At 34.8% G+C, this 13,935-nt stretch overlaps 1 protein-coding gene across 1 annotated transcript; it reads left to right on the forward strand.

Moving 5' to 3' along the window:
• Positions 1-5,347: 5,347 nt before the first annotated feature.
• Positions 5,348-9,650, forward strand: LOC144562428 (glucomannan 4-beta-mannosyltransferase 9-like). Its single transcript, XM_078311649.1, has 9 exons — positions 5,348-5,834; positions 5,960-6,058; positions 6,378-6,630; positions 7,697-7,807; positions 7,927-8,063; positions 8,263-8,376; positions 8,484-8,683; positions 8,789-8,983; positions 9,123-9,650. Exons 1-9 carry the CDS (start codon positions 5,505-5,507, stop codon positions 9,283-9,285), a joined length of 1,602 nt encoding a protein of 533 aa, XP_078167775.1. The 5' UTR covers positions 5,348-5,504; the 3' UTR covers positions 9,286-9,650.
• Positions 9,651-13,935: the final 4,285 nt, after the last annotated feature.

Below are 13,935 nucleotides of genomic sequence, written 5' to 3' on the forward strand. Positions count from 1 at the left end.
GGGAGTTGTGGTACCCCTGGTTGTCATTACCGGGGCTGTGATACTCCTGGTGGTACCCCTGGTTGTCATAAGGGGATTGCTGGTGGTACTCCTGGTGGTCATAAGGGGAGTGCTGATGGTACCCCTGGTTGTCATAACCTGAAGGTCCAGCCCCAGCCGAACTTGAAGGTCCAGCCCTCGTGCGGGGAACCCTCTTCGAATATATGTCCATTACCGGGACCCCACAAGCTACAAATTGAGTATACACAACTCTCCACAAATTGGCATCTGTTATTGGAAACTTAACAAAGTAAGGTCTACCCCCCCCCCCCCCACGTGAGTTGTCAATCCGTGTAGCCAACTCTATTTCATACCTGTTGGGGTTTACAGATGTCTTTTCGTATATTAGCTGCTTCAGTTCCTCAAATGTGGTATTTTCATTAATCTCGAAGCCAAATGCGACTTCTTTCGTGTAATGCACGTCATCTTCATCCCTTTCTAGCTTGCCGCCGACATACAGTGCAACTAACATCTCTTCTTTAACAAACTACATTTTAAAAAAAAAATTTACAAGTATTACATGACATAATAATGGGTACATTAATAAATGACTAATTGAAAAATAAATAAACAAAATTAAAAAAAATTACAATTTTTCTACAGTAGGTGTACAGCAATTGCTACAGTAATTGTACAGTACGCTGCAGTAAATACCAACAATAATGTACAGTACGATACAGTACAGGTCAACAGTAAATGTACAGTACGCTACAGTAAATGTCAACAGTAATGTACAGTACGCTACAGTAAGTGCAACAGTAAATTTGGAACAGTAATTACTAATTATTATAATTATAATTACTAATTATTATAATTATAATTACTAATTATTATAATTAAAAAAACATACCTATTTTCCCCAGTTATCGCCTCCAGAGAAGGTCTGAGATCGGGAAGTGACAGAGGCAGAAAATGCGTTTAAATCACAGGACTAGTGGGGCGCCCCAGGGGGTGGCGCCTCACTTAAGGTATGGGCCGCTGGGCCCTAGGGCGCCTCACTAGCTGTTTTGGGCCGCCCCAGGCCCAGGCGGTCAGGGCATGTATGAAAAAAAATTAGAGAGAGGGGCATTTTTAAAATTTTCTATTTTTTTAAGAATATTAATAAAAATGGCCGCATAAAGGCCAGTTTATTTTTTAAAAATAATAAAAATGGTGTAAAATAAAAACAAGTTAAAATATTGCGAATATATTGAATATATTGAAAGCATTAAATAAAGGGGGAGCTAATTTTCCGTTAGCAAATCCTGAAAAGTACCTCGAGTATTCGAACTTTAACTTGAACTATTTTTTTTTTCGAGTATTCGAAATTTGACACTGCACAGCCGCTATATTCTTTTTTGGGGGAATTTCATGTATACCCCTCAAAAACTTCAAAATTACGTATTTCCCCCTCTAAATTTCATAATATCATATTTACCCTTCTAAACTTTAAAAACTCACAAATTTATCCATTTTATTACCTTTTCTATTAAAAATCATTTTAAATTTATAAAAAGTCAATTATACCCTTCCCCTACTCTTCCCTTCAGCTCTCATCTTTGTTAGAACTTAGAAATTTATAAAACTCCCATGATGCTCAACGATCTAGCTTGATGCCCATTACAGAAATCCAAACCAAATATTTTTTCTAAACTAAGACAAACTTATAAATAGGAGAGATAGACATGTTGGAGCACGTTAGCAGAGACAAACTTGTTAGAATTCATTCTTTAAGTAGGCTTCAGGAGATGTTTGAAGAAAAATTAAAGAAAGTAACTCGGTTTTTTGCTTGTATTAGATGATATATGGGAGTTGAACGATGCAAAATGCTGGGAGACACTACTTGATCCAATGAATTTTGAGTTGCTGTATTAAGGTTTTCGGCTTTCTTGCAGTATGCTGAAATTCTTGGTTATAAGTTTACTGGTATATCATTTTTATGGGTTTTTTTTATTCGTAGTTGATGGACTGATGAGAATGGTTGTTACTGATCTTTTTTTCTGGTTTCGGATCTGATGATGGTGCAGCCCCTCTTTTGCTGGTACAACCCCTTTTGTTGCTGGTTTTTTGTTTAATTTCTTATAATGAAACCTGTAGATTAAAATTAATCATATCTCTTGATGGAACTCTCCTCGTTAACACATTAAACATTATTTTTGGAGGTCAAACAAACACTACTGGTAAACAATTTTATGCCCAAATTTGCATTTGCCGTTATAAATAAGAATAAAATTATACACTTTTAGTTAGTTTAAATTTCCAGTTTGTTATTCTCAAGGCATGACTGGTTTATTGCTAAAGAGGAGTAATTAACAAGTTAAAGTCTTCCAAGAAGAAATAAATTTCATAGGAGAAAGAGGAGAATTTAGTCAGCACAAAACCTCGTTTTAGAAAAACCTTGTTTTAGAAGAGAAGTTTTATATGCAAGTCTCAAGCTCGAAATCTCCTCAAAAGAACCAGTATGATTAATGAAGTATGTCAGATATGGTAAGAACCGAAGCCTAATGCTTGATAGCTAAATGTCATTTAGACTTGATAATTTTAATCCAAAAGAATAAAATTTTCATACAAACCCCTATACATTGTAAAATCAATTACTGGTACAAAATCTGACTAAAATTCAACATCACAGATGGCACAGTTGCTCGGCTACGTGGTGTACCTGGTATGTACCATGTGTTTATACCATGTGTTTCATGCCGATATGTGCATCCACACATGAAGTTGAGAGTTGAAGGAGAAGAGAAGGGAAGGAGATGGGGAAGGGCATAATTGACATTTTATAAATTATAAATGAGATTTAATAGAAAAGATAATAAAATGGGTAAATTTGTGAGTTTTTGAAGTTTAGAAGGGTAAATATGATATTATGAAGTTTAGAGGGGGAAATACGTAATTTTGAAGTTTTTGAGGGGTATACATGAAATTCCCCCTTCTTTTTTTAACTCCGCGTGTCGGTTGCTCTGCACTGTCTTTTATACAGTCAATTTTTACATGAACGCGTTCTATACTCCTCCGTTCATGGACCAGCACAGTAGATGATTTATTGGTCCATTTGACAAGGAAATCGACGACAACAGTCAATTTTTACACGAAGCGCAGCGTGGAAGCCGGTGCGAACTTCTCGGTAGATCCACGTGTTAGTAGTAGTGTGGTGCCCACTGCCCGTGTATGTGGGGCCCACTAAACAAATCTCCCTCACCGACAAGAAACTCAAAAGAGGCTCTTACCTAGGCATTGTATGACCTATGCTTTGCATGCTAGTTTGCGCTTTACATTATCATTATTTTTCCTATTTACAATCTACAGCTCAGTTCAACTGGAATTACTTCAATCATACTCTTAGTTATGGATTCATTATATTTATATATGTTTATATGAAACCTTAAGAGGAAACATAATACATGTATTTTGGTAACCAAGAAAATTAATGGATGAGATGCATGCTTCATGACAAGTCTCAGTGACATAAGGAACTGGTCCCAGTGTTATTTTCAATTCAACCAAAACGGATATAAGTTGAATGATACATAATACATATCAGTACTTTTTATAATCTAAGTTAACAATTTTTTTATTCTTAATTAAGTTTTTAAAATATCATTTCTTTAGATGAAATTGGACTAAATGATCACCTCCTTCATGCCCATTCTTAATTAATTTTGTTAATTCATTGATTTTTCCCATTGTAGTTAAGAGTTATTTAGAATTTTCAGAACTATGGAGTTTAATGAATTTTTGTCAAAAGTTTAAACTCAATTTGATTTTAGTAGGATTTCAATTTGACTCACCAGTTTTGCTGGTCATGCGGATTTTTGTAATGACCCCTCGTTTTAACAAATTACATCACGTTACAAAAATTACGAGTTTCTTAATTCTTACCAATACAATTTGGAATAAATTTTACTCATGAAGAATATATAATCATTCCGACTTTTTTTGGTGCTTATGAAAGATCCATTATTTGGTTCTTGGGATTCCTGATTAGAGTTCCTACAATAAATGACAAAAATATCATGATTGGTAATTTTATATTCCCTGTCAGAACTCCCAAAACTTAAAAGGACAAAATATTAGGCATCTAGATGTATTTTACGGAATATTATTCTAGATTTCCTGTCAAGACTCTATCTGAGTTTCACATGTTGTCTTCATCGATCGGCAAAGAAAGAAAGACAAGAATACGTACCATCATGGAAAAATAGCATGTTATTTTGTTACTGGTCAAGTCAACACTTCAGAATATTCAAACTCAACCAGGTTTGCTATTTGCTAATTAGGAATGCAACATGCAACCACAGTAAATATATTATTGGAAATTGACTGTAATTTCATTGAATTAATGCATGCTAAGAGTTGTAGTTTGGTCCTGAAGACATTTTTGCTAGGAAGATTAATTAAGCAAATGCTTTTTCACTTAATTTATTGGATGAAAAGGTTTAGAGGGTACTCCAGCAAAGACAGGAACAAAATCACGTGCTAAGGTTTGGATGGGAGTTGCAGCAACAACGATCCAGCCTTTCAGCTTACTGTTAGAATAGTAGTAGGCGTAGCATCCATCATAATAAATTAATAACCAAATTACATAAATATATATACGATAGACAATTCTCTGGGGTGTAAACGGAGCGGATTCAGAGCAGATACTGCTAATATTATATCCGTATCTGTCTTTTAATGAGCGGATATGGATTGTAAATGAATCATATCTGTCTTAAACAGATACGGATATGGAGCGGATAATCTACGGATACGGATTCAAATACGGAAACAAAATGAATAATTGTTGGATAATTAAGTTATGTACTTTAAGATACAAAAGAGTGACTTGTTGTTGTCTTGAAACAATGACTAGAATCAATTTAACAAAGACTAAAAGCACACTATATTCATGGGCTAAAGTCTTGGATGGAAAGAATGAAAAAATAGAAGTAAAAATGAAAAGAAATTGCGTTATTGTAATACCATCTTCAGTTAAAAGATATTAAATTGAAAACCAGATCGTATTATCATTTATACCATACCAAGACTAAAATGAATATGAGATAATGTATAACAACTTCTATCTGGAACAATAAAATCAAAACTGGTTGGAAGTAATATCGAATTCGGATAATTGCGGATACGAATGCGGATATTAATCTTCTCTTGAAATTATCCATATCTGCAATTATTTATATCTATTTAATCCGAATTCGTATATACGGAGCAGATCATCCGTATCCGTTTACACCCCTACTTAAGCTACTCTGCACCCATGTGGACTTTATGCTGCTATGGATAGTCTCGGCACTTTTATTTAATTTTTGCATTTACCAAACCTTACAAATTTTATGCTTCGTTGGTGTTGAAGTTGCCACTTAGTAGCTTTTAAAATAGTGGACCTCTCTGCCTCTTCTACTTCCCACCGACACTTCTTCTCCCCAATTTTCTTTATTTATTTTCATTTAGAGATAGAAGAGAGACAGAGCATTAACAAATTTATAATGGACCGGTTTTCAACAACAACACTTCTACCAGAGACATTTCAAGGTACGAGTGACGACGTAACAGAGCAAATAGGGGTGATATGGCAGCAAATGAAAGCGCCGGTCATAGTGCCGCTTCTTCGACTATCCGTTTTTCTATGCCTCGTCATGTCAGTAATGCTGCTGGCCGAGAAAGTGTACATGGCCATTGTCATTGTATTCGTCAAGCTCTTCGGCAGGGGTCCCCGCAAGCGGTACCGCTTCGAGCCCATTCGTGATGATCTGGAGCTCGGCAATTCAGTGTATCCCATGGTTTTGATTCAGATCCCCATGTACAATGAAAGAGAGGTAATCCCACATAATTAATATGATAAGATATAGCTGCTAGCAAACATCTGAGCAATGCCTCATTGTGTTTGTCTTCAATTTTACATGTTGCTTTCATAATTTTGAGCAATAGTACACATGTGCAGGTGTACCAGTTGTCAATAGGAGCAGCATGTGGCCTGTCCTGGCCGTCCGATCGCATCATCATCCAAGTACTCGACGACTCAACTGACCCAGTCATTATGGTAACTTTTAATTATCAGAGCATTGTCAAATTATTTTGGGGCCAAGCGATCAAGTTAATTTCTTGCCTAGGGGAGTGAATTCGGGTTAATATTGTTTTGGCCCCCACATTTGCTGGTATTGGCACGGTAGAGCCAACGGTGCTTGCTGATGATTAATCTTGAGTTTTGTCCTTCTTCCTTTCCTTGCCATATCTCGAGATAGTAATCTTACCCGTGGCATAAAAATCATAGATTCTATAGGAAAGTTATGACAAGTTATATGCAGGAGCAGCAGGAAGTTATGACAAGTTAAAAATTGAGTGTGAATTGCACAATGCAGGACCTGGTACAGTTCGAATGTGACCGGTGGGCGAGCAAGGGGATCAATATAAAGTACGAGATACGTGACAACAGAAATGGGTACAAAGCAGGGGCTCTGAAAGAGGGGATGAAGCATGGATATGTCAAGGACTGCGATTATGTTGTGATTTTCGATGCGGATTTTCAACCTGAACCCGACTTCTTGTGGTGTACCATCCCATTCCTGGTACATAACCCCGAAATTGGCCTCGTCCAAGCCCGCTGGAAGTTTGGTATGCATCTCTCTTGTTCCATCTGTTTTTCTCTGTTTATTTTTATTACTTCTTATTATGATTATCTTTTCATGTTGGACCCATCATATAAGGATTGCCACTTAAAATCAAGTGCATCCTCGATCCATAAATGTAATTCATGCAAGCTTGACCCTTAATGTAACATTAATTAGTACCAACTTAGTAATTACGCTAATATCACTGTTATTAATGAAACTCCCCTTTGTCAAACAAAAAATTTAATGATGACCTAGAAGGGAAGTCTAGCTCTTTATTGGGTAGATGGCATATCCAAGATCCATCCCCCTACCAACCTATCTTTGAATTTATATTTCCCTAAATTAAATATAGGTAATATGGACAGTTGGAGTGAAATTTGGTTATTTGGGGTATGGTATATATGTTAAAAGGGACAGTTGGAGTGAAATTTGCCTGTTTGGGATTTTTTTTTTCAACATGACATATATATGTTGTAACAATACTTGTTTTGTTTGGGGTATGGTATATGTTGTACATTCCTAAATAACAAGTATTTAGTGTATTCTTTTTAATTAATCTGATCAACACCTATTACCTATAATTGAACTAGTTCAACATACAAAATCTCAATATGCAAATATAAGCGAAAAGGACGTGCGCCAGACACATGATTACATATAATATTTTGGTAGATAAAAACAAATCCAGGAACAATTCATGCAAATGGATGTGACATGATAATTGGTCTCCTTAACTTTAAATGATGGGTCCGATGGGAAGTACGTACGTGTTTAGTACACCAACAACTTGATGTGTTTATTATAGTATTGATTTAGTGCCTTAATTAGGAGCTTAAATTATGCGCAAGTTGCCATAAAAATGTGCCTTTCCGGAGTAATCCTTCACCATTTCTGCAATTTCACAGCACTGTAATATTGAGGAGGAAAATACCAAAAAAAAAAATCTTGTAAACAAAGGGGAAAATAACACTTTTTTTTTAGTTGGGGAAAATAACACTTGAAACTCAGATTAATTAAGCTTTGGTATTCCAAAATATAAAATCTAATTGTGAATCAATTGGATACAGTGAATGCAGATGAATGCTTAATGACAAGGATGCAAGAGATGTCTCTGGACTACCATTTCACAGTAGAACAGGAAGTCGGATCTTCCACTCATGCCTTTTTTGGATTCAACGGTATGTACGTAATAATTAATTAATCAATCTCATCTCTCGGGACACCTATTAGTTATGAATGTAATAGTTACGTTCTATGTTACATTGAACAACAATGCATGTGTTTTGCATGTATATAGGGACAGCAGGAGTGTGGCGGATATCAGCTCTGAATGAAGCAGGAGGTTGGAAGGACAGAACTACTGTCGAAGATATGGATTTGGCTGTTCGTGCTAGCCTCAAGGGCTGGAAATTTGTTTTCCTCGGTGATATCAAGGTACCAATCCTACTCATTAGAGTTAATATATTTATATCAGTAATGATTTCATTTCATTTGATTTGCACAGATATGAGAGTCCATCCCGTATTTCCACATATTAACTGATACAAAATACAAATTAGATGATTGTGTGTTACATGCTCTTAATAATTTATAAAAAGTTCATATCTACTTAATTAATTGTGCGCCCTTTCAGGTTAAGAATGAGTTGCCAAGCACACTCAAAGCATACAGATATCAACAACACAGGTGGTCTTGTGGACCTGCCAATTTGTTCAGGAAAATGTTTAAGGAGATTGCCAGAAACAAGGTCAGTCCTTTGCTCCATTATTTAAGCAACACAACATGACATGATTGTTTATTAATACCTTTTTTTAATTGCTTTAGTAACATGATCGTTTGAATTCTAACACGCAGAAAGTAAATCTCTGGAAAAAGATTCATGTCATCTACAGTTTCTTTTTCGTGAGGAAGATAGTGGCACATATTGTAACATTTGTATTTTACTGTGTGGTAATTCCTACAACTGTTCTGGTTCCTGAGGTACAAATACCAAAATGGGGTGCTGTTTATATTCCTTCCATGATCACCCTCCTCAATGCCGTTGGTACTCCAAGGTATAATTAAACTTATTCAATCCACATTGATTTATCGAAAGATCCAGTAACAACAACAGTCTTTAATCTATAATAGTACTAACATCGTGCTGTCTTTGTACATAGGTCACTTCACTTGCTGGTATTTTGGATCCTTTTTGAGAATGTAATGTCGTTGCATAGAACAAAAGCTACTTTTATAGGCTTGCTAGAAGCAGGAAGAGTGAATGAATGGGTTGTCACTGAAAAGCTTGGAGAGGCTCTCAAAACTAAAACAGTTGCCAAAGCTACCAAGAAACCTCGCCTCCGTATTGGGGAGAGGTATGCATACTTCCAATTCTCTCCTTTCTTTTCTTTGACATGTTTAATGCATAATTATAAAAGTGTAATTGTAATTTTTATTTTATTTTCTTGTAATGAATAAAATTTATGTGATCTAATTGGTACCAAATATTACTAGGCTGCACCTATTGGAGCTGGGAACTGGAGCATACCTCTTCTTCTGTGGATGCTATGATCTGGCATTTGGGAATAACCATTACTTCATTTATCTCTTCCTTCAAGCATTGGCTTTCTTCACAGTAGGCATCGGCTTTGTTGGCACAATCGTACCGCATACTTAGCCAACCTTTCTGGGATTAATGAATGCATCTTGTACACAGCCTTAGAAGGGTGTCATTTTTTTTCCTCGCAAATAATAATAGTGGAAGTTTGTGCAGCCCTTGTTTGATGTGGGGGGTATATATATACGTCTTGTATAAAGCACTGTCAATTCTTGCGCTGGTGGAGAAATCAAATAGATTATATGCTTGGCTTCTCAGGTGAATTAATCCTTCTCTGAATGAAGCACAAGTGCTTGTTAGCTCTTAAGATCTTAACTAAGTTTTTTTTATGGTTAGGATCTTAACTATGTTAATATATGTGTAATCAACAGTTTTGAACTAGTGAAGCAGTTTTTTGTAAGCAGCATAGGTAGATAGTTGTTAGTAAACTACTGGAGATTGCTGTGTGGAATGGAACACCTACTGTTGTTTGTTTAATCAAGTGTATTTGTTTGAAGGGTTTTTTAAAAAAGGAAAAGGAAACAATAGAAGTTGTGCACAAGCTTGGAGTTCATTACTATTTCTACTTCTCATTTGTTGTGTTGCTTTGCATTTTGTTTATAATACAGGAACATCCTTAAATCATGCCTCTGAAGAAAATCGAATCGGAATTAGAATCGACGAGTTCTTCTGTGGAATTGGAATTGGTGGGCTTGTGTATACGAATAGAATGATTCGTGGAGACTCAGTTTTTCCCCAAAAAAAAAAGTGTTTTGCACTTAAAAATAAAACATAAATTAAAAAATGATTTTTGAAAATTACATTAAGACAAAGGATTGACTCCAATAATGGATCTATAATAAATTAATCATACAATGCAGTATACAAAAATAAGCAGATAGCTTGATAGAGTCTCATGCAAAGTATGCAAAGTGTTATATATGAAAATACTACATATTCGATAAAGAACATAATTTTCACACTTAAAAAAGATACTTTATAAAACGATTATTTGAATCGTTCCAGTTTACTTGAAATTAATTGATTGCTCCATCCATAATTTTACCTTTTTATATTCGCATGGAAATTAATTACAACAAACTAAGGCTTATATAGATAATTAAACAAAGATCCCGCTTAAGCGTCTCCAGTTAACAATTTAATGGGCCCGCTACATTTGTTCACGATCCAAGGTAGGGGTGGCAACGAATCAAACCGAATCGAACTTATTCTAGTTTGAGTTTGAATTGAATAAGATTTGAACTTTTTTTTACATACCCTCACAAAATAAATAACAAATATGCTCTCCGTTTTCAAAAAAATTTGAAAACTAACCTAATCGCCCAGTGTTATCAAAACCGGACCAAACCGGCCGGTTGGACCAAAAAAAACCGGTATGCTCTTGATACATGACCGCTTCTCAGTGGGACGGTCTGCTATAAAACCGTCTCATTGGCGACCTATTTTGTAGATGAATTGAGTGTTTATTTTGTAGACTTTATTTCATCAATTCAGTGATTATTTAGATTTTATGTTGTCAATTTATATTTATTTCATCAAGTTCTGAAAACGGTATTTGAACTTATTTCATAATAACAAAACTCAAGCATATAAATAAAGTTCACGAACTCCAAATAAAATAATCCACAACATTGCAAAATAAATAAGTTCACAAATTTTAAATAATTCACAATATGTATCCAAATAAATAAGTTCTAAACATGCACCTAAATAAATAAATACAAAACATGCATCTCAAGAAATAAGTTCATCAGCGATGGTGTCCGAACAAATTCATCCTCACACAAGTTTCTCACTCGTCACACTGCTATAACATGAGACCAAGATAGGTGAGCTAATTGGATTCCTTGACATAGCTCCGAAAATAATAACATACTTGAAAGTAATTTTCACAAACTTCATAGTACTAACTAAATATTTTTTTTATTATACGAGGATAAATTTGATATAAGGAAAAACTTTGCATTGAGCATTCAACTCTTAAAATAGTATTATGGCAAAATAAATAAAAATGCAATAATACAAGTTATTATTTCAAATAGCCCTTAATAATTTCTTTTAAATATTTTATTCAAATTTAATTAGGTTTCTATCATAATTAAAAGATTATAAAATAAAATATAAATTGAAAATTAAGAAATTGTTTAACAAATCGATACTAATTTGTTAAATTTTTTTGAGAAAAAATAAGGATTAAGTCCTTATTTGTTTCATTGATAAGTGGTTTCTAAAGGAAACCCATATTACATTTTAAAAAAGTTAATTCAACCTTGTTGAATTGATCTCTTCCTTTCTTTTCTTTTTTTTTTTTTACAAAAAACTAAAACTGAAAAGAACTTGATAAAATATAAAACTCTTCTAATTGTGCAGGTATCTCCATTGATCCTGCACTTCCAAGATTAATTCCTCTATTCTTTTGCTCTTGTCCGTAAAAATTCTTGAGCACCTCTCCCTCCAACATATAAACATTGTTAGAAGAATTATTTCCTGACCCCTTCTATCTCCATTCTTTTTAACAATCCACCTATGTGCCCCTTCATTCTCTAGACTCATCCTCCAGTTTCTGTTCCGAAGACCAAATTTTGTAAAAGCTGCCTGATATAATTTGTTAAATTTTGATTTTCTCTAATATTTTATTATAAGATTGAAATATTTATACAATTATGAATTATGATATTTGGAGACATCTTGTTATCAAATTTCAACTGGAAGTTCAAGAGAAGTTTATTTGCAAATCATATATAGTGTTATTTATATAACTCAAAAGATATTTAAATTAAAAATTAAATAACACATGCATGATAAATCATGTGAAACACATTTCTCTCCCTCAACTTATTTTGATATTTTTCACACAAGTAAAAAAGAATATAAATCTTGACTTTTCAAGTAGAATAAACACATACTCTCTTTTTTTTTAGAATTGTCTGCCCGTAGGCTCCACACACACACACTATTTCCTGTCTTTGGTAGTGATCGAACCCACTTCTCCCTTGAAAGAGTAGAGTGTCTTACCAGGCTGCTATAAGCGGCGGTCACCAATAAACACATACTTGGGTCCTTAGCACCGAACATTATTTTAAGTAAATTTGGTATCTAAATTCTTCCCTTAGCACCAAACATTATTTTAAATAAATTTGATATCTAAATGCTTGTACTCCTCTTTTTATTATTTTAAATAAAAAACATCATAAAAATAAAATAAACGGCGGTTTGTACCAATTTTATAATTGTGCAATATAATTATAACAATTAAAATCGAAGACGACTCGTTTGAATGATACATGATTTGGTGAGAGAAATTTGCAGTATAATTGTAAGGAATTGGAGGATAGAATTTGTACGAGGAGAAACAATTTGCTATAAGCAAAATTCTAGATACACACTATAAAAAACAATTGCAGCATCTTTCTTTCTTTTTTTTTTGTTAAAGTGGATAATACGGCAGAATGCAGAAATATTAGCGATATACAGACTATGTCTCTCAGTTAATAAGCATATTTCCAAGTACTTTATTTCAAAATTTACTACTGCAATAATAAAATTACATTATTAGCTTTTCATTCAAATAAGAAAAGTTAATTATTTTATATATTCTCTTGTTTACTATGAGTTGGCAGAACATGAGATTGAAAAATTTGAAATTACTCAATTTCAGATAATAAACTCGTGAAGATATATATAGTTAATTAATGATGTTTGATCATTTTTCTCAACTAAAGAATACGCGCCCATTATCTATTTGTAGATTAAGGTCATAGAAATATGTGGTTTTACAATGTAATAGAGATGGTTAATATCGTGATACACGTGTTGTTCATTTAATTAGACGAAAGAGAAAAGATATCGGAAACACGTTGGATCGATTGTCCTTTTAAAATTAGATGTAAAAAGACGGATGAAGGAATATTGTGATACATGCAACTAGGGCTGTATAATAAGCTCGCGACTCGTGAGCTGCTCGAACTCAACTCGGTAACGAACTCGCTAACAACTCGTTCATTTAAAATTCGAGTTAGTCTGACTCGAGTTGAGTAACTCGTGAGTTAATCAAGTTGAATTCGAGTTAAGCCTAACTCACTCGAGTTGACTCGTTTGATTAATATTTTTTCCTCTGTAACTTCTTGGCGGCCCATTAACCCACTTTATTTTCCCGACTTTGATCTGCCTAAGTGACTAACCCAACTCATTTCCCACCCCAACTTCACCACTTCTCTTTTTGAAAGTTATAACTTAATTTCCAGAGGCGCCGCTCAACTGCTCCAGAGTATCTATCGACTCGGCATTGTCGCGTCGGCAACTTCGTCCGGTCATTACTGCTCCAAGCAACCAACCTCGGTGATCTGTGTTCAGCCGTTACCACCCGGTTAGTAGACGCACAGCGGCCGCGCGATTCGTGCTCTCACTCTCCGGCCTCCGCGATCGGTGTTCTCACTACTTCAGGAGTTCGGGTAGATTGTAGATAGTATTAGTACAACACAACAGTCGTCAGTTCAAAACTTAAATATTCAACATTTTATCATCTTAAACGAGTTGGCTCACGAGTTACGAGCCAACTCGAGTTACTCACGAGTTGAGTTCGAGTCAGCGAGCCAGCTCGGCTCGGTATTCCCCACTCGAGTCAAGTCACCCCACAATCTTCTGAGTTGAATTCGAGTTAGCCATAACTCGAGCTAACTCGGCTCGTTAGCAGTCCTACATGCAACAAGT

The sequence above is a fragment of the Carex rostrata genome, chromosome 11 (genome assembly GCF_964058835.1).
Source record: "Carex rostrata chromosome 11, lpCarRost1.2, whole genome shotgun sequence".
NCBI lineage: Eukaryota > Viridiplantae > Streptophyta > Magnoliopsida > Poales > Cyperaceae > Carex > Carex rostrata.